The sequence below is a fragment of the Sphaeramia orbicularis genome, chromosome 10, assembly GCF_902148855.1.
Source record: "Sphaeramia orbicularis chromosome 10, fSphaOr1.1, whole genome shotgun sequence".
Classification (NCBI taxonomy): domain Eukaryota; kingdom Metazoa; phylum Chordata; class Actinopteri; order Kurtiformes; family Apogonidae; genus Sphaeramia; species Sphaeramia orbicularis.
Window position 1 is genome coordinate 21,487,378 of NC_043966.1, and position 21,665 is coordinate 21,509,042.

The 21,665-nt window shown below is 37.5% G+C and overlaps 1 protein-coding gene across 2 annotated transcripts in view; it reads left to right on the forward strand.

Moving 5' to 3' along the window:
• Positions 1-21,665, forward strand: part of diaph2 (diaphanous-related formin 2) — a 428,253-nt gene that overhangs the window by 344,329 nt on the left and 62,259 nt on the right. For both annotated transcript variants that reach the window (XM_030144879.1, XM_030144880.1), the window contains 2 exons: positions 4,557-4,721; positions 16,936-17,071. In XM_030144879.1, coding sequence (XP_030000739.1) covers positions 4,557-4,721; positions 16,936-17,071 — 301 coding nt within the window. The remainder of the gene's footprint in view (positions 1-4,556; positions 4,722-16,935; positions 17,072-21,665) is intronic.

The following is a 21,665-nucleotide window of genomic DNA, read 5'->3' on the forward strand; positions in this document are numbered from 1 at the left end:
TGGGTCTGGGTTAAAAAAAAACTGTTTTTACATGTAGGTTAAGTCTGACTTGGGTATGGTTTTGATGTCACTTTGTGGTGCTAAAAATGAGCGCCCTTAATCGCAGCTTACTGATGTTAAATGCACCCTCTCTGGCATGTCAGAAACATAAAAGTACATAAAAAGTGACTGATTAAACACAGTGATGAGGACACTGTGACAGGACAAAGAAATAATTTGAGATTTTCACAAGTGCAGGTTCATAAAGACTGTTCTTTTTGGCAAGAATGGGTGATTTGTGTAAGACAGTTATAAAAATATGAACTTGCATCACAGTGTCATTGACTGCACATTTCACATCTGACATTGTCTCTATAAATCATCACTGTCACATATGATACTGTGTGAGTAGTGTAACCCTAACCTTAGAGTGATATGCATGCTATTCCGCAAGCATTCTGTGAATTATTGCGGTTATTTTTTATTAACATAAAATAAAATGCTACGTAGAAATCCAATAAGGCATGAGTTACAGTATAGAAGTCCCACCAATAAACTATAAAATATAGATTTTACAAACATAATAAACTTTAGTTTTATATTCAAGTGTATGACTGAGCAGTAAATAAGTAAAAAAAAAAAAAAACTCTTCAGATATCTTATCTCTCAGCATCTATATCAGCAACATTAAGCCCTTAAGCCCTGGAGCAGTTGTCTTGCTCTGCGTTGGTGAGGTTCACTACACAGGAAATGCAGGCGGTAGCCCTCCTCTGAGGACAGCCGTGGAGAGAGCAGAGACTGACAAACACAGTTGGTGCAGCCAAAGGAAGCTTGATGCTTTACCTTGAGACCTGTTGCCCGTGATCCCTGCTCTGTTTCATGCCCATGTGATGTAAATACCCGACATAGCTCAGACAATGTAGTTCTGAAAGTTCACTCTGAGGAGGAGAAAAAGAAGAGAGTTCTTTTTTGAGTCCGAGAAGTTAATGGAAAGAATATCAAGCGGGAAATATAGAAAGAGAATTATAAAGGGGAATGTGTTTGAGTGAGACGGTGGTGGACAGAAAGAAAGGGGAAGAAATAAAAAAAAAAGATTTAGCTTTAGAGAAAAAGAAACAATAAAGGCTACAACGACTGAGAGTAGCTGAGGGAAAGAAAAGAGGAACAGACAACCTGACAGAGAACTATTGAAAGGATGGGTTTGTGACTGTGTGCTTGCGTACTTTATATAAGAGAGTGTGTGTGTGTGTGTGTGTGTGTGTGTGTGTGTGTGTGTGTGTTTGCCTCTGCTCTCTGTCTATATGTGTGTTTGATGAAGGGTCTACCGGTTGTGTTGCTGCAGGATAGTGTGCGTCAGGCTCCATCAATATGACATGTCTTTGATGTGGAAATACAAGGAGCAAAAGCCCAAGCTGCCTCAGTCCAGTCCCCAGCGGGACACGTCTACCACCGTGCATGTGCATACATGTGTATGTGAGTGTGGGCATGTGAAAGAGAGAGGGGAGAGAAGTAGAGAAAGAAACACATGGAGCCACAAGCCACAACAAGCACCCAAAGTAACCGCTGTTCCACTGTCTTTAACTACCGTTCTGCCAGGACCAGAACACATTTCCATACTGAGCTCTGCTCTAGAGAGGAGTCATTATTGTATGTAAATGCTGTTTAGTGTTCATTGTTATGATGCTTTGTTGTGTTCTCGATTCTGATTGGTCAATAACAGCATTCGTCACTCTTATTTCTGTATAACCAGTGATGTGAATAACAGACAGCTGCTGTGCTAGACACTGTTCCAACCGTTGAATCTAATGGACAGTTTTATTTAGCAGAAGCAATACAATCATTCTCAAATCAATCATATGATTTTATATTAACATTTTCTGTCAAATTATTGATTTGCTTCTAAGGAGCCTGTAAATCATCCTGCATCACCCAATTGAGTTTTATTCCGCAATAATGACCGTTTCACTGTACATTATCCTCTATTTACCATGGCCTTATTTTTTTATAAACATGACATGATATCACACATACCTATGTCTGATCATGTAGAATCTTTTTTTTCCCCTTTGCAAATACATAAATAATTAGACATTGTTAAGAGTATTTTAAATGAAGTCCATTCTAGTACTGAAAGCTCTGGATATTTTTGATTTAGTTCCGACATTCAGCTCTACTAATGACCCTACACCATATGGCATAGTTCATGGTGGATTTATAGTAAAAGGAGTTTTTTTCTTACATTTTAATGGTTTACTGAACAAATACAACTCCAATACAGTACAGTCACATTACAGTGTTGCTCTGGCAAAGTTTAACTTTTATATCTAGCGGTCAGGCCCCTGAGTTTTCACACACAATGGAATGAGGGGGAGGTGAACAAAAGAAGAGATAAAGACAGCCTGACAGAAGCAAGGGGGATAAATCAGGTCGAGGCGGAGAAGGAAATAGAGACAGGGAAGAGACAAAAGACAGAGGGATAAGTCCATCCACTGGGCCCGTGTGTGGGCTGCTAACCTGGACTGTGCCACTGTTTCTGCCTTTTGATAAGCCTTAGTTTGCTGGGAGGTAATACAGCCAGCCCGACATGTCAGTGTTTTCATTTCCTCTCAGCTGTACATATACACATGTAAGCATATGGAGGTGCACAGATACAACGCACACTTACACGATGAACATTTTATTTATATGCACATATAAATAATGTGTGAGTTAATAAATCGCCTAAGGATATGAAACAATCCTCGGCTCCAACATGAATTTTCACCATGATGACACAACAAAGAAATAAACAATAAACAAATGGCACAGAAGGGAAAAGAAATGTAATGTCACATTCCTCACAAAGAACAATATCTTGATAACTGTTAGTCTGGATAATGACAGGCCACATGCAATACCAGCATGTGTATGTTGCCAAGGCAACTGCATATGAACTCTAATTGTTGGTAACTGTACACATGATACAGTGAACAAATGCCGCAGCCTTAGTAACTTTGCAAAACATAGTACAAAGTACGGTCAGTTATTGTGTTCTTTACTATAACATAAAACACTTGGCTTTTTTTCAGTTACAGTGTATAAATCCAGAGAAACAGTAGTGCATTCTCACATATGTACTGTATATTTTAGCGTAAATCATCAGTTCAAGGGTTCTACTGCCAGTAATGGAGACACAGTAATAGACAGCGAATTCATATTATTGAAAATATAAATTGTTTTCACACAGAGTTCACTGATAACAGTTTTGGGTCTGACATTTACTGTGACATTGCACTCACCAAAATAATTGTGGACTGTGGCGGCATTTATAATATAATTATTTATAACAGCCAGAAACACATATACTCTTTCTATGGATGTGAACGTAACAGATACTGTTATCTAAACAATTGTTGGAAGTTTCCTGTTCAGATTATACTCACTATTATTTATAATAGTTGATGCACATATATTTTTGTCTGTGAGTTAAGAAAATGATACTGTAGGTAGAAATCTGGAGGAGAAAAAGCCTTTGTATTATGGAATTTATGCTCAGTGACAAGGAAAAATATTACCTCCTCCATCTTCAGCATGGCAGATGTGTTTACTTTTATTGTGTATATAAATGTAGAGGTAACCCTGCTGAATTGTCAATATCTTACTACTTATGTCTATTGCACTGCACCAATTTTTACTGATGCACTTTCATGGATTCTCTACTTTCTTTTTGGAAAAATATGTTTTTATACCGGATAGAAGTAAGCAGAATTATTTTTTTAAATCCAAGATGAGACAGATTTTAGCCTGTATTATGGTTATGATAATTGTAGGCAGTAAAAAAAAAAACAAAAAGCGAAGGTCAAAATGACACGAGCAGATGTTGGACACTACTTCCAGTTTTGATGAGAATGTTTTTGAGGGGTTTTTTTTTCCCCCTTGCTTCTCAGCTTGTGGACGCCTGTGCATGCATATGTATTTGTGTGTTTTTGTGTGAAACTCTATGCACCTCATCCCACCCTGGGCGTGCAAGTCTTGGAGTGTCCAAACGCAGTCTCCATGAGGTCAGTGTCTGCTGTGATAATGCTTAACTGATGCCAACTGTCAATAGCCATTCACCAGGAGAAAAGTGCTCCGCCTGTTCAGTAAATTACACAGTGCGACGTGAGCTGTGAGGTTCAAAACAACCTGACCCCACTGTTGTTGGGAGAAACAATAGAACAATGACTGCAATCAGCTTTTCCAGCAACCATCTGTGTCATGCTGCTGACTACAAAACACCTTTCCATTACTCCAGGGCTGCAGCTATTAGCTCACCATGCCATTGACTCCAAAGTGAGATGGAGAGGTTATTGTAATGGCACATTAGATTGTCTATGACCCTTCTTTATCCAGTGTTTTGTTTTTCTGACCTTGACATAGGTGGGGGGGTTTTTAACGCTATAAAGCTTCTGAAGTTATCATTTTTCACATTGCCTTGTTTTTCCACTGATAAGCATATTTGTAAGGTGTCATTACATTGCAGATGACAGTAGCTTTTAAACATGTTTTGTCTGTTGTATTTTTCCTCATTTTTTTTCCCTTGACTCTATCCATCCCACGGCTTCTGCAAGCATGCAAGAGAACAATACGAAAAACTCTCCACCATGCACAAGAACATGCAAAAGCTCTACGAGAACATAGGCAGTTTTTTCGCCTTTGACCCTCACTCAGTAAGCGTGGAGGATTTCTTCGGAGAATTGGCCAACTTCCGCATGCTGTTCATGGTGAGTATATGTTTCATGTTATATATCTCATGTTGGTTCAAAACACATATTTCCACCCGCACATATACAGTCACAGAAAAAATGATTAGACCATCAAAAGTCATCAGAAACAATGGTTATGCAATCAAGTACTAACTCCTGTGTGCATCATGGGACTAAAACAGACAGAAAAGAAAACATTGAATGCCTAAAAGCACTGTTTTTGGCAGTACAATGCCATAGATATTGAGAGAAAAACTGAAGTGATTTTGGTTATTATCAAGAAAACATGGAAAATTGCTTGATATTAGCTCTTAAATTAAACTTTTATGAGTTATTTTTGTTGTTATTATTACATTTGTCCAAACAAATCTACCTTTAGTTGTACCAGGCATTATAATGAACAAGAAATTGAAGAAAACAAGGGTGGTCTAATAACCTTTTCCGCAACTGTACACTTTTCACCGTTTTAAGTCTGCCATTACAACAGGCTACCTAGGTGTCCTCCTGTTTTCTTAGCAATAGAAGTATAAAAGTGCGAATTCTTTTGCATGTTTGTTTTCAGGATGACAGGATGACCTTAACTTTCAATATCTGGTTATTGGTTATCATTATTAGAAATAATAAATGCTTAAAACAGTGTGTTTTAGTAAAAAAGAAAAGAACTGACTTGAAGTTTTAAGTGTATTTATTATCAGAAACAACTGTAAATGTCCATCATGAAACTTTTTGAGATTGCAGAAATAAACTTGCAGCTATTTTATATCTGCTCAAACATGCTTTTTGGTCTTGAACATTCAGTATCCATATTATGGCTTCATATTTTTTGTCATTTCTAGGTGTTTTTTAGCCTGTGTGGAAGTGTCAGAAACATTTTCTTTCTGTTTGTAATAGAATTCCACATTGCTGCCGTAAAGTGTTATATACTGTGGGAAAGCTCAGGATCTCAGCTTGTGGATGGCAAAAAAGGTTCAGGAGTTACAGTAATTAGAACGCTGTGAAGTGCAAAATGGAGCACTGGAGAGATTGCTGTTGTTAAAGGAGTGATATTTAGCTTTTTAAAATGGAATTATGCATTTTAAAACATTTCCCTATGGTCTACATAAACTGTAAATGCTATGCTTGGGTCGGAATTCTTCATGAATTCAACTCCACAGGACCATTTTCAACTCTATTTCTGAGTATTGACGCCAGAAAGGTCGTTTTGAGCGCTGGCCCTTTAAATGCAAATGAGCCACTTCACACCCCACCCCCTCCAGGCTGTTGACTGTGCTGCTCTGTCCCGTTCAGCCACCTGTGGTCGTTAATACAACCAACAACTGAACATTTTAGTTAATCAGCTTGAAGTTAAAAAAAATGGTATATAGGGTAATTTTTGAAGATTACAATTGTTAAGATCAAATAATTAATAAGTAAATAATTAATTTTCTACTCTACATTAAATTGCCATTACTTTGGTTAGTTATGTTTTCTGTTTTTTTGTTTGTTTGTTTTTTGTTTAGTTTCATTTCTTTATACTTTTGCTTGTTTGGTTGTTTTTTCTTTTTTCTTTTTCCTATATTGAATGCTGGGTAGCTTAATGTGTTATGTGGGACAGGCATTAATATAAGCATTATGCTTCTGCCTGTACCTTTTCAGTCACTAACCTGCTGGTAATGTTTGTAGTTTTGACAGTGGTTGTATTATGTGATGACTGAATAAAGAATTTCATCATCATCATCATCATCAAGTTTGGACATATTTTCAGTATGGACTACAACTGCTGCTACTGATAGACAATTATGGCATACTCTGAGAAATTATATGTGCAAATGTCGTGACATAACTAGTTACACAGGGTGGGGAAGCAAAATTTACAATATTTTGAGGCAGGGATTGAAAGACAGTGTAAGACCAATTAGTTTATTGAAAGTCATGAGAATTTATTTGCCACAAGAAAATTTACATAATAGAAAATGTTTTTATTCTATGTGTCCTCCTTCTTTCTCAATAACTGCCTTCACACGCTTCCTGAAACTTGCGCAAGTGTTCCTCAAATATTGGGGTGACAACTTCTCCCATTCTTTTTTAATAGTATCTTCCAGACTTTCTCGTAATAGTTTTGCTCATAGTCATTCTCTTCTTTACATTATAAACAGTCTTTATGGACACTCCAACTATTTTTGAAATCTCCTTTGGTGTGACGAGTGCATTCAGCAAATCACACACTCTTTGACGTTTGCTTTGCTGATAATAGTGTTAGGTATGATTATGACATCAATATATGTTTGGTTTCAAAACAATTGACGTAGTGCCTGCTGAGAAAAAACAACTAAATGTTCATTGTAAATTTTGCTTCCCCACCCTGTAGATGTAACAAAATTAAGAAGGAATTGAAACAGGTTGTAGAAATCCACTCGATTTTTGCCAAAATGCATATAAAGATAGATTTGCAGCACCTGGAGGGTTCAAATTCAAACTTTTTGAACTATTAGGGTCCAAATACACAAATAAATGAACCAAAGACTACTAAGTGGGCTTAGCAAAATATGACCCCTTTAAAGGGTTAATGTGAAATGAGAGCAGCTTGCACATGCAGACTTTTATGTGCTCTGGTCAGGTTTGGTTCCACCTGACTAGTGCTAACAAATGTGCATGAACATTTTACATTTTTGGATTACACTGTTCACTGAACTTTAGAACAAAATTGAAAGTGATATGTCAAACCAACACAAATATCAAGTTCCGATTTTACCTACAGGTCATAAAAAATCTAAATCTTTGTAGCGGGTTCAGATTTGTCGGTGTAAATTCACATTCAGTGTCAGAAAGCTTTGTTTTGGCAGAGCATTCAGTGTTTCTAGGCCGCCTATTGTAAGGTTATTCTTCGATAAGTCTCGCTAGACTCAATGTCAGATATTTAGACTTGTAGTTGTATAACTTGTCTTTTTCTAAAGGAAGGCAAATATGAACTTTTTTTACTCCTGCTTTCATGGGTTAAAAACTCACTAAATGTCAAAATCAGTCATGACGAAGTTTTAAAACAAGAATGCACCACTTACAAACTTGAATCCAAAGAAAGAGAGGGTATAATCTGAGCAGCCTTATATGTAATTTCATTGTGTTGCAGCTCCTTTTGTGTTTTGGTTCTACATTGCGTTGTAGATGTGCTAGATTTTGGCTTCGAGAGTCTTTAGAGGACCTGGGTTAAGATCAGGTGCGTGTAACTATTGAAAAGATCAGGGGCTAAGTCAGGTTTGCCTGGGGCTTATATATTTATAGATAGACTAGCCTCAGTGGATTGGTAGGTTATATCTATCTTCATAATAAGTTAATATTATTACACACACATAAACACAGCTCAAAGGTTAGAGGTTAGTATGTTATTTTTGCTATTGATTCATGCTCTGCTCACCTTACCTTAAATTTATTGCAGTGCATCTCAGTGTCTTCTCCCATGCGGCTGTTCTTGGCCCTGATGGTACAAAAAAAAAGTACATATATATGGTTACCTTTATCTGTATTCCTAAAAACAACCAGTTACAGCTCCCACACTAGTACATGAGATATGTGTCTAAGATCGACATGTATAACTGTAGTTTAACATCACGTTATCGTTAAGTAAAAATATATAATTTCTTATATGTATTAAAGAAATGTTTAAGAATGATCAGCTTTTCTAATAGACTCGACTCATCTGCTCCTCTTTTCAAAAAATTCAAATTTCTCTCAGTTTTTGATGTGAATGTTTACCACATCTGTGTCTTCATGTACAAATATGTTCACTTAACTCATGCCCTTCCCAAAGCTTTCCAGAACTTTTTTATGTTGTCGTCTGTTATACACAATTATCTTCCACGATTCTCAAGCAAAGTTTATCTTCGTTACTGCCGAAGTTCCTTCAGTCAGTATTCTCTAAAATATCGTGGACCTCATCTTTGGAATAATCTATGACCTGAACTTTAATCAACATCTTCTTTATCATTATTTAAAAAGCATCTGAAAAGGACTCTCTTTATTGATGAAAAAATGTAAAGCTTTATATCATTTGATTTGTATTTGTATTTTTTTCCTTTAGATTATTATTTCAGTTATATCATAAATATTTTATTTCTGTGTATTGGTATTTATAAAAAGCCTTTTTTTGGCTTCTATCCTCTCCTGCACAATGGCGTTACTTGCATGAAAAGTTTGTATTTATTTTCTTGTTTGTGATGTGCAAATAAATAAATAACAAATAAATACATGCCACATTTAGCCCTACAAAGACAGACATTCTAAATTGCATGATTATATTACAGTATCTACAATTCTGCATGATATCCCATTTCACAAGCTCTATTATCATCATACGCATGAATATGTGTTGTGTGTCTCTGTTCACACATACACATATTTCCCACTTCCTTCAGTAGATCTTTGCTCCAATGGCTGCAGCAACTCATCATGATTCATGACCATCGCCACCTGCACTCGCTGTTTGTGGTCTCTGGACAACACAAATTTATGTACATATTACAATTACATGCATGACAAAGAGAAAACAATTGTGTTTTCTTTTTTATCCCCATATGTGTTTTGCTCCCCAAAGGCAGAACTGTTCATACGACCATGAAGGTAAAGGAATTCAAGTGATCTGAGAGAGACCTGTTTTTTTATGTGTGGTCTTTAATTATTTCACCATAGGCTCATGTAATGTAGACTCCCTCTGTTAGCAATGAAACACCTGTTTTCACTGTGTTCCAATACTTTTGTCCATATAGTGTATAGTCTTCAAATGATCACAAATGATTATAATACAGGTCAAGATTTTGATCTCTCAACAGTAAGGAATTGCATGTTAAAAAAAAAAAAAGTGTATTTGAAGATGCATTTGTGTATTTGCAGGGACTAACTGATTATAATTTTGGTTAAAGGTCATGGTTACTGTGACCATGAAGCACATTTTTTGGCCATAACTCAAGAAGTCATGCTAATTATGGCAAAATCTAATAGAAATGGATAAAAGTATTAAAAGAAATTGAAAATATTATACTCCAAAAGGTCATAGGTGATCTTTGCTGTGCCATCACCATCGCCAGGTTCTGCAAAAACACTTCTGGTTTTTACTCAAGCCCATAACTTATGAACAGCAAAAGAGAGTGAGAACATATTTAAACATTAAATTAGATCCTCAGTTGGTGAAGGCTGAATATATTATTTGCAGTAAAATTAATATTTGAAGCAATTTATACATTCACGGAGACAACTTTGTGCTGTTTTTGAATCAACTTTTTGAGCCGAGCTTGTGAAATGTGTCGAACGTGGACTGAAATGGATGTAAACTCCAACATGATTAGTTGGTGGACACGTAGAACTATGAAGCTGTAAATGTAATTTTTACTGAAATCAGAATTATGTGAAGTATTTCATTCATAGTTTGAGTATTGACATTCTAAGAGTGTTGAAATATTTTTAGTTTTCTGACCTTAAAGTGGTAGTGGTAGATTATTTAAAACAGTCTAATTGATGTCTATGATATAGATTTGGGTTGAAGTATGTTTCACTCAAAAAAAAAAAAAAAAAACAGACACTGTTCAATGTTAAAAACAGAAACACAGCAGTTGCTGCTCTACGGATGCCTAGAGTGTTTAGTTTGTTTATTAGTCTGGATCTGAACTAATGAGTTGAAACAAGTCACACAATGAAACGGATCTGACAGAAACAGATTAACTGATTCGTGAAGCAGTAGACCAGCCACCCCTGTGTCCTGAAAGGTAAAGGTTCTGTTTTTGTTGAGGGAGTCCAGTCGCTTTCAAGAGCGCTTTCGGGCTTCAGTTCCCTAGTTGAGAGGGCTCTCTGATGGTAAGTTAAAACAGTGAAAATATCAATAATATAGCACACACTTGAACTGATATTGATTTTAAGGTGGGACTTTAGAAGATGGCTGAAATACTGATGTCCACAGCATCACCTTGCTGAGCTTCCATGCCGATGCTCCTTCTCTGCTTTTCTAAACTGTGCTCTTCACAATCTATTTCAGCTCAAACTACCCCTTTAAACACTATGACACAATTAGTCTTTTAGTTACATAACCCCAATTATTGCCTCAGTTGCTGTGAAAAGAGCACACTTGTTTAACAGCCACAACAGAGGGTTTATTTTGGATAAAAGTATGTAAGATATAATATAAAAAGTAAAGTAAGACACCGTTTAAAAGGCTACATGGGATCATATGAGGTACTCATTTGATAAAGAACAAAACCACAGTATTTTTCCATAAGTACACAAGCCTGTAAAATATTAATTAATGTCTCTGCTTTCCTATCTTCTACAGTCTATCCATCCCTCCTGGCACCGCCCCAAATATTCGTGGTGTCAGGAGGATGACATGGTGTCCAGAAGGCATGCTCTCAGTCTTCACAACCCATTAACGTGAATGGCAAGGTCCCCTTGTCTGAATCCCTCTTCTCTCTCTACTCTGATCCCCCATCTGAAACCAACTTTTCATTCCCACTGATCAAAGTAGACCAGCACACAACACAACTCTCCCTCAAGGATTCCAGAGTTGCATATCTCTAAAAGAGGCATCCACCCAAGAAAATAAATTATTCTCTCAAGCAAATAGCTGGAGATGAATATTTTATTAGTGATTTAAACTTTCCTGCTACGGATAAGGGGAGGGAAGTGAGTGGGATAAAGTGTTGTGGTGTGGTTGAAATGGGGGGTTGGTTTTAAGTTAATGCATTCATATAAAAACAATCCTTTAATCACCATCTTCTTCAGATATTATTTATAGTTTTTGGCTCTTCAGCTCTGCTGACAGAAAGGCTAATCCCATCTGCTTGCAGAGCGCATGGAATCAATGGTTGTTTCTCCTTGAATGTTGTTTTCATTTTTTTTTACTTGGTGAAAACAACTCAACAGACTCTTCCTCAGCTTTTCTTGTTGGTGCAGGAACTTTTTGAAGACGTCTGTTAAGTATTTATCTTTGACAGAGTTGACCTACATCAACCGTTCCTGATTGGTTTCCAAATGGTAACTCTAATGAACACTGTAACTTCTTGTCAGTCAGTAATTAAAAAAAAGAGCCCTAAATTTAACTTCTTGATATTCATGGTACGCCTCATAATTTTATTCTAATATTGAGAAATCAAATTGTTTGACTCAAAAAACATCTTCACTAACATCCATCCATGTTGCATGTCCCTGTGTATTGCATTTTCAGCATAAAGCGTCTATGTATCTAGTATTATTAAAGAATTCCAATGCAATAGTCACCTTAAATTGCTTTTACTAAAATCAAGGGCTTAATGCACCCGACCAACATGAGGCATTTGAGTAAACGCATTGACCGACAGTCCTCACAGAACTGAATGTAACCGATAAGAGAATCCATTAACTCTATTTTCCTTCTGTTTCTTTCTTTTTTCTTTTCTCCCTGTCTCACTCCTGACCCATTCACTTCTCTGCTGTGGCCGATGAAATATCATTTGATTTCAGAACATGGAGTCAGTATTCTGAGAGGCTAACAATTTGTTAATTTAATGCTGCTGGTATATACAGAGTACGAGTGAAATGCAATCGCGGGGTCTGTGTGTGTAATCCTGACCAGGAGCATGGGGCATAAGGATTTTTCCATTAATTGGTTATCAAAGCACAGCAAATGTGGTGGGATGAGCCAACAGTCTTTCTAGATAATTGTGTGACTTTCTAATAAGACCAACAGACCCGGACTGGATTCACAAAATACCAAGACAGAGCATCTACAAGATTATAATGATGACTTCTGTGTGAGTGCCTCTGTATGTGGGCACATCTGTCCACTTTTGAGCCCATTTGATATTTCTAAAGCTTGTTAATTCCTTCACAATATGACAAATTATCATAATCATGCTGATAACGATGATGCTTTGACAGTGGCACTCACACCACGATCATGCTGAAATCACTGTCAGTTATTCAGTTGAGTATTTTTACTTACACTAGCATGGCGCAGTCATTAAATTCATTTCACCAGATTTTGGAGGTCACTCATCAATATGGGAATACATCTACAGTACAGAGCAGAAGTCTCACAATCTGTAACCTATAACTTCTTGAAGCCATTTCCCTCCACATCCTGGCAAACAGTGTAACAGATGGCTAATAAACACATTTGCTGCTTAAAGCCCAGGCGCTGTAGTGTTTGTAAAATTCAAATGAGATATAGCAGTGACATTCGCTGTGTGAGATCATTGGTGCAACTGAGCAGTTGGAAATAGTCATCACTCCTTCATTGGACTGGCAAACTTGTATGCATGGGAGAGGAGCCATGCCGTGGGAGATGTATTGTGTTGTGCAGGGTCAGGGAAGAACAGCAAACGCATTTCATGAATTATTTAAAAAACAGACCTGCAAACGGAAAAAGCTGCCTGGCCCTTGTCGGCAGATTGGACCTATAGGTTGCACAGCATTCAGTTTCCAGCCACATATAGATAGAGTAGTACTTATAAGCCCTATCTAACGCACTAGAGGCCATAAGTGTGACATGTATGTGAGTCACTTTATCGCATGGTCTCCTTTAACCAGCGGATGTGTCACTCCGTAGCGTGGTAAACAACTTCACCTGACATTAAAGTGTTGATATGCAAAGCCACACGTTTTATTGAAAATGTAAGAGAGTCTCTCTTTGAATGTACACATCCCCTCATATTGTGGAAAGCTTTCAGTGCATTGTGTTCACTAAAGGGCTTCAGGGAGGCTTCACAAAACACGGCTTCTGGACTATAGGGTGTCCATGTTTTATTTAACAGTTATTATACTGTGTCCTGACCAAAAGAGACACAGTATCTTGTGCAGATAATCACACAGGGTTAATGCCATGACCTTTTTGGCAGAAAGGACTCTACTTCACCTCAGACTATTCTCTTTTTTGTGTCTAATATTTAGATTTTTATGCTCCATATTTTATCCATAAATGTATGTGACTGTATTTAACTGCTGGAATTGATTTTTTTTTTTTTTTCTTTCCTGGGGAACTGTTTGAGTAAACACTCTTTTCAGATCTCCCCAAGTGCCTCCTCACCATATTCCTTTTTTATTAAAACAATATTAATATGCATTTAACAGTAAAACTCATTTTGCTTTCATCATTTCATCTTTTTTAGGACATTTTCAATGATGGTTAAATAGATATCTCTAACACCCAAGAATGAAATAAAGCTGGCATATATCATGTGCACCTCTCAGTGAAATTACAGATGTCACATATTCTTTAACTCAATTAGAAGGGCAGAAGTTGTAGATTTGTAGATTATTTTCATTTGTGTATTACTACAAGTACACTAAGGTCTAAACTGAGGGACAGATGACTGAATATGAAGGTCCAAAATAACTTGTTTCCATAGTCACCTGAAGTTATACCGTAAATATTAAGTAGATAATGATGGTCAAGGAACAAAATGAGTTTCCATATATATATATATATATATATATATATATATATATATATATATATATATATATAATGTGTGTGTGTTTGTTCTCTAGACATCTTTTTTAACATTTTGAAGTTCTCACGCATTATCTGATCAGATTTCAGGGGAACCAGGTCTTTTGTATTTTGTTCCAGTGCGGTTTAAATCTGGATTTCCGCACTGAAGATTATTTTTGAAAACACATCTCATGGGAATTGTTTATCTCTTGTATGTCCTCCTACAGTATACAGGGGTGCCAAGAAAATCAGACCTGATACGATCACTTGTTGCCAACAGCAGAACAGGGGCTGTCAAAGTGGTGAAGGGAAAATAAGAGAAGAGTAAAAGCATATTTGTTACTATGGTAATTAGTGGTGCTGTTTGATTAGAGCAATATGATTATGTTGCATAATCATGTTTACAGTCAGAATCAGTTGTTTGTTTAAAATAAGTTTTGCCGGCAGGATTTTATTTGTAATCTGCATAATTTATTTTTCAATTTATGATGCAGATTGTGAACACTGCATCGGCATTATGTCCAAGATGAAGACAACTAGACAGAGGATGTAGACAAAATTCATTTTTGTTATCTCCCTGGGGTGTAATGCAGAGGGATATACCGGTTAGCATGTCTGTCTGTCCGTCATCATCTTTTATTCCAAATCCTACGTAGAAAAAATTCAATATGTTCCCACCAAACTTGCCAGAACCTTGCTGTTTAGGAACTTGCGCAAGATACAATAAATGCTAGTTTGTTTCTAGAACATCACTGGAAAATAATTCAATATTTTTTCAACAGACTCATTACCATTTATCAGTTATGTCAGAGGTGTCAAACTCATTTAATTCAGTTTGATCTCAAGTGGGCCGGACCAATAAAATAATAAATAAAATGTTTTTCTTTGTTTTAGTGCAAAATAGTAAAATTAAAGTAAGATAAGGAAAATTTAATTATGAAATTATTTGCATTCACATTCCTCTCACAAAACAAATGTGGAAAACCTGAGCAACTTGAAATTTCTTAAGAAAAATAAATGTGATTTTAACAATATTATGCCTAAACTTATCATTTCTACATGTGCATTCAGATTACAGTGGATCTCCAAACCATTTGGTAACAGGTATAATATTGTTACAAGTTTGGAACTTAAATGAGTTTTACACTCTTCACTCTAATTAAACTGGAACCTTTGGTGGGCTGGTTTTGACCTACGGGCAGTATTTTAGACACCCCGGAGTTATGTAATTTGCCATTCATCCATGCTGTTTATGGCATTTATGTTTTCAGAATAGAACTAGTACATTACAAGTTACTCAAGACCAGATTCCTTTACTTTCAATAGACAACCTCAGTGAACCTAAGCTAACATCACTAATAAGATCATAAAGTTCATGGTAACTTTCATCACTGAACACACAGGACAGACTGACTTAACTTGACCGACTTGACTTTTATACTGAAAAAAACATCTTGCCTTATGTCTGTGTAGATTCTTATTTGCTCAGGTCATCATTCTTCTTGGTAGTTCTTCTCGGTTCAGCTGGACTGGTTTAGCTAAAGAACATCTTGTCTTATATGTCATTATATGATTTATTCACAATACAAAAACATATTCATACAGTCACTTCCCTTCGTCTACGGTCGTCTCTCTTTCCCCTCCTCTCTCCTTCGTATGCTTCCTTTATCAACCTTACTTGACCTCTCCATTATCCTCTCCATCCTCTCTCTCTGCCTCTCTGTTTCTCTCTCATTGCCCTTGTCATCCAACAAGGAGACGGTGACAATGAGGGCTTGTGTCCTTGGACATGGAGTAAAGCTCTACTATTGACTGGCATGATGAGCTGCTCTTTCCTTGTTCCTTCCACACAATCCCTATAATCCCTCTGTCTTAGCTGCCAACACGGCACACACATCAGGACCACAGGGGCATCTGATGGGAAGGGGGGGGGGGGTCTACTGTCGCCACTTATTATATCAGAGCACGGCCATGCCTTCACTTACTGTCACACACACATATTGTATGCATGCAGAGGAAACACCACAGATTAGCAAACGCAAAGACATTGCGATTATTATAAGAGCGTGCACTCATATACATGATGCACATATGACCTGTCACACTTGACAAACACCTGTTATACATCCTGTCAAGGCTGCTCTACAGGCCTGGGAGGAGAGAACATTTTGTTACATCCATAGGTCACACGGTTGCGTCGGACTCTAGGTCAGCATAAGAATAAATCAACACATTTGTAAAGGCTGAATCTGTACTGTTGATTATCTCTCTTTCTCTGACTCCTTCCTGACATTTCAGCTGGTCACGAAAAAGGAGGAGGACGATATCTTTCTCCCTCCTCAGAGACAGTCACACTGCTGCTACATTTTCATTTCTCATACACTCGATCCCCCATATTGTCAAAGGAAATATGCTAGCATGGGACATATGTCTGATGATCAGCCTTTTTATATATGCATAATGTGCTGTATTAATGCATTATTGACAACGGATCGTTTCTGTGTTACTGAAAATATGTAAAGCAGTGCAGAGGCGAACAGACAAATGGGGTTGTTATAAAAAAAAAAAAAAAAGCCCATACACAAGGCATGATATATTGTTTATTCCGGCAGCTTATCTTTAACTATCAAAACCTTCTCAGAATAAGAATTTGCTGATGGCATGCTGCTGCCTCTGAACACTATACAGTAGTGAAGACACTAAAAGAGTGATGGTGGCAGAAGCCGGATTCTGATTTTATCTTTGGGTGTGTGTGTGTGTGTGTGTGCGTGTGTGTGTGTGTATGTATGTGTGCCTCATCAGGAAGCAGTGAAGGAGAACCACAAGAAGAGGGAGATGGAGGAGAAGATCAAGAGAGCCAAGCTGGCGAAGGAGAAAGCAGAGCGCGAGAAGCAGGAGCGCCAGCAGAAGAAGAAGCAGCTGATTGACATGAACAAAGGTATGCCACTTCTCCCTGTGCCACCTAAGAGACAGAGACGAGGAGGCGGATGGGGAGTTTGGAGGAGAACAGGAGGATGGAGAGGGGGTTTCATGGAATTGTACTTCACACGGATTTGAACTCGGAAGGAAGAGGATAATGTGTGGGAGTAGGGGGGGAGTCATCTTTTCAACTGTGAAGGAATCTTATAGTTACTCCCATAGCTGATACAATCTCTCCAAACAAAAGACAGATTATGCTACTTTTAGCTTGTTTTTTTGTCCGTTTGCTCATATGCACGGCAACGCTTCATGCTGGGTTGTAATTCTCCAATATTTGTACATGTATAATACATTTTAAAATCTTCAGGTAATAGACACAAGTGCTGTAATTCATGTGCAAAAGATTTTGTTTAAAGCAGCGTATGACTTTCATCAATAATTTTTCTTCAAATTTGTAAAACCTGAGTGATATGTCATTGTATTGGCTTATCATACACATACTGTAAGTAAACGGTGAGGGTCCAGCCATACCCTGTACAGTTGCAAGGTGTGTATGATAAGCCGACACAATGACTTATTCCAAAAATGCCATTAAACTGATGTCTAAGTATTGTTTTTCACAATCACACAACCCATTTTGTAAGATGACAATTGACTTAGATTGATTCCTTCCATTTCTTCTGACCCAATAGCGGACATGGTTTCATTGCTTGTTGTCTCAGTGTTTGTTACTGCTGCGGTTGCATGGAATTCCCAATCCCACAATGCGCTTCGCGACAAAATTTCCGAAAAGGCCCGAGTGTCATTTCGGTTTGGTATGTAAACAAACAGACTGCTATCACTCAAGTTTTACAAATCTGACGAAAAGTTAGTGATGAAAGTCACATGGTGCTTTAAATATGCATGGGCACAATAGTTATATGATGCATGTGGTTTGATGTGAGGACAGAAAGCTGAGCGTAAACAGCATGAGAGTAGATTGTAGATTACAGTCATGACATGCCCTTCCTGTTGTTTTTAATTTTTCACTGGTCAAGCACAAGTTAAATGACAGAAAATTATCTCTATTTCAGTCTCGTTCCTTGCTTTCGGGCAATTTGCTATATTTATCATGTGAATCATTTGAATTACTCTATCGTCCAGCCATGGTAGTAAACTGTGTATTGATCAGTGTGAGCTGCTGTTGTTCAGACATGGAAAATTAGAGGGACAGAGCTAGATGCGTGTCTCTAGCTATGCCAATGACATTGAGACGGAATTTCAAGCCTGAAGGGTCTTTGCAAGCCATCAGTCTGGTCTTTTTGTCCATTTTTTTTGACAACCAGACTGGAATTTTCACAATTCACCAGCTTCTAAATGTCAGTGCCAGCCAAAGACCTCTCTGTAGCTCAGCCACATTGAGAAATGTGACAAGACAGTCCTCAGTATGCCACAAACTCTCCAGGATAATTGATGCATGCTACATTTTTTTTCCCCATTTTTTTTTTCTCACCCTCCCAGAGCAGTGACCTCTTTGAAAGCTTCACTTTTAATAATCCAACATGGCTGAGCTGAAAGAGGCTGTCTACCCCTCTCTCTCATTCGGGCTAACCAGATGGAGAAGGGTAGAGTAGTAGGTATAATATTAAATATTTCTGCCAGAGCAGATTTTGATCTCAGTTTCTGAATGCCATAATATGACTTTTATGAATAAAACATGAGGATGACATGGGCAACGTTGCCTGCAGCCTTGTAGATAGTGAGTATTGTCCTCCACACCAACACCTAGCACATTGGACAGTTCCGATCACAATGACCTTGGCAGTTATGAAATGCACTTAAAAATTCAAGATGTGCTGAACCTCGTTTTTTTTTTCCTGTCAAGGTTTTTACCTGCACTGTTTACACATATTATCAAACCGTGAATAGTCGACTTTGTGTACTAACTTGTCGCTATGTGAAATGTAATCAGAGAAAGGACAACCAAATATGAATGTCTTTAAATGGATCCTATGAATGGAGAACTGAACTTCAGTCAGAGGCAGGTTGTAGGTTACAACAGCTTGGCGTTCTGCTTGTGTGTTTTCTCTCAGCTTCTTTTAAAGCTGCTTGGTTGGAAACACGTATATCAGGATATTCAGTGTTTTCTCGTTGCACATTTTTCTTTTCTCTGCCTCTAGTCCTCTCTAGTTGATAGCCTTGGCCTGAGAGTCTCAGCTCTTTTCTTCCATTCTTTTCTCAAATTCTATATGTGCTTCAGATATTTGAGGAGTTAGTTATTTGAGGAGACTTTTCATATCAATATTTCATGGTGGGCATCAGCCGTGTTTTCTGTGAAGGCTGATGAAAATAAGGTAGTGTTTGACAGAGGGACTTACTGAATTCCTCTTACAATAAATTAATCATGTTTGAACATTTTCCAAACATTAATTTTGCATTTAAAAGGTCGGTAGGGTAATTGAAACGCTGAAGTGGATCCCCAGTTTGATAAACCTATTGCGGTAGTCGTTATTCCAATCCTAGTCTTGGTCACAAACCATATAGGTAGATAAGACAGACAGACATGAAAGGGATATCCAGCATTACTGACCTAAATATACTGTTTTATGTTAACAAATCCATTAGCATGAACAGATGGAGAAAACATATGGCCATTATATTATGAGAATATACAGGTCAATATCCTAACCTTTATGGATTTATTTATTTTATCACTTTAAAACACTTTCATGGATCCTACTATTGTATTTAATGCAGATGCAAAAGGCTATTTTGGAGAGGGGATAGATTTTATGTCATTTCACAAATTGCAACCTAATCCTTCCCCTTGCAAATGATTAACAATGAAATGCATATTTAATGAGAGCTTAATTCATTTAGCTTTTACCAGGATGGTACCAGGATGGGGGAAGGGGACACTGATAGATGCTTTTAGGAAACAGATAAGCAAAAAAAATGTTTCCCCACTTCCCAGCTGATGAAACTTGGAAGTACTCCCTCTGAAAGCTCTGTGACATACACACTTCTTCAACAACCATGACTGATAGATAGACAAGAGCAGAGCCAAACGTGTTTTCTTTGTGAAATATTAGAAATCCTAATGTAGGAAATTGCTTATGAAATCATTACCCGGTCACCCCATTTGTTTTAATTTGCTCTAAGTGGATTTTCATATTCTGTTGAACTGACCAGATGTTCAGCATTTACTAAATCACTTTACTTGACTGGAAATAACTGTTGAACACTGTAAAATAAACTCAAACTAATGCTTCTGTCTAAAACAGGAGAAGATGGTTTATCATGGGGGGGGGGGGTATTTTTAGTGCAGCATATGAAAGAGTGTCACAAGCAGCATGCCAAGTGTGTCAAAGGCCTGAGCATGGTAGAGCATCTGGACTTTCTATCTCTAAGGCATTAGTGAGGAGAAGCGATCGCCTTTGGCCGCCTACTCGGCTGGCATCACCGGGGTCAGTGCCCCATACTGGGGCGGGTGTCTGCACCCACATGTCAACTGTGTACCCTAGTCAAGTTTACTAAACTGTGAACAGAGCCAAGAAGCACACATGCTGCTGTGAACACAATACAGCTTGGCATAAGGCACATAGGAATAAACAAACAGCATTTTATTTAGCCAAGGCTTTTTCTCAGGTAGCACGGAAGGGAAGTAAAAGACTGTTTTTGATGTTTTTGTACACTTTTCACAGACCTTTTTTATTCATTAGATTTTTTTTATGTATGGGGATAAAACTTGTTTTATATTTACACCATATAAACACTTTAAAATAAATCTCCAAAAGTTTTTTTATTACCCACCTGAGGAATATCAAGATGTGGAACATATTGGCTGTAACCTGCAAATTTTTACTGTACCTTTTTATCTATGCACCAACTGTTCCTTATCATATTTGCACATGGTAATCCAGCTGTACTAATCTAGCATCGGTTGAATGTGTAATTGACTACCTTTAGAGCCAAAAATAATTCTATTTGATCTTTTTTTTAAAAAAATGCAAACTTTCTGTAAAAGTGTTACTTGTATTGTTGTAGATGACCCTTAAACCCCCAAAACACATGTAGAGGCTCCACAGATGGTGTTTTTATGATAAAGTTACCTGCGAAGTGATCATTTTTTATTGCATAAATTAGAGCCCACTCAGCCGCTTCAATTCATTCTCACAACAGCTTGCAGACACCCAAGCAGAGTGCTGGCATATTCACCGTCTTACTCAGTGGGAATATTAAAGGGTATAAAGTAGTTTTTCTTATTAATATAGTCATTGAAAGATGTTCTAATCATCTCTAATACAGTTATCTCTTCACAGTTGGTATTTTTGCATCCAACATATTCAGTCTTTTTTAAAAATGGCCATTAATGATGTACTGAGCATTGTTTTTTTGTTGTTGTTGTGGTTGTAGGTCCCTGTCATTTTCAATACATTTCAAGATAGTGTCCTCCTCTCCCCTCTGAGGCTTATTTTGTGTGCGGGTGATAGACATCTAGGCACTTTCAGCAAAGCCTCCAGGATGAGGTCTCCGTGTCTCTATGATTCTCTGCAGAAAGAAGTTGGCATGTTGACAATGATGGGCCTGCAGCTTCTATTTATGCATCCTCTTTGTCAACCTTTCACACTCTG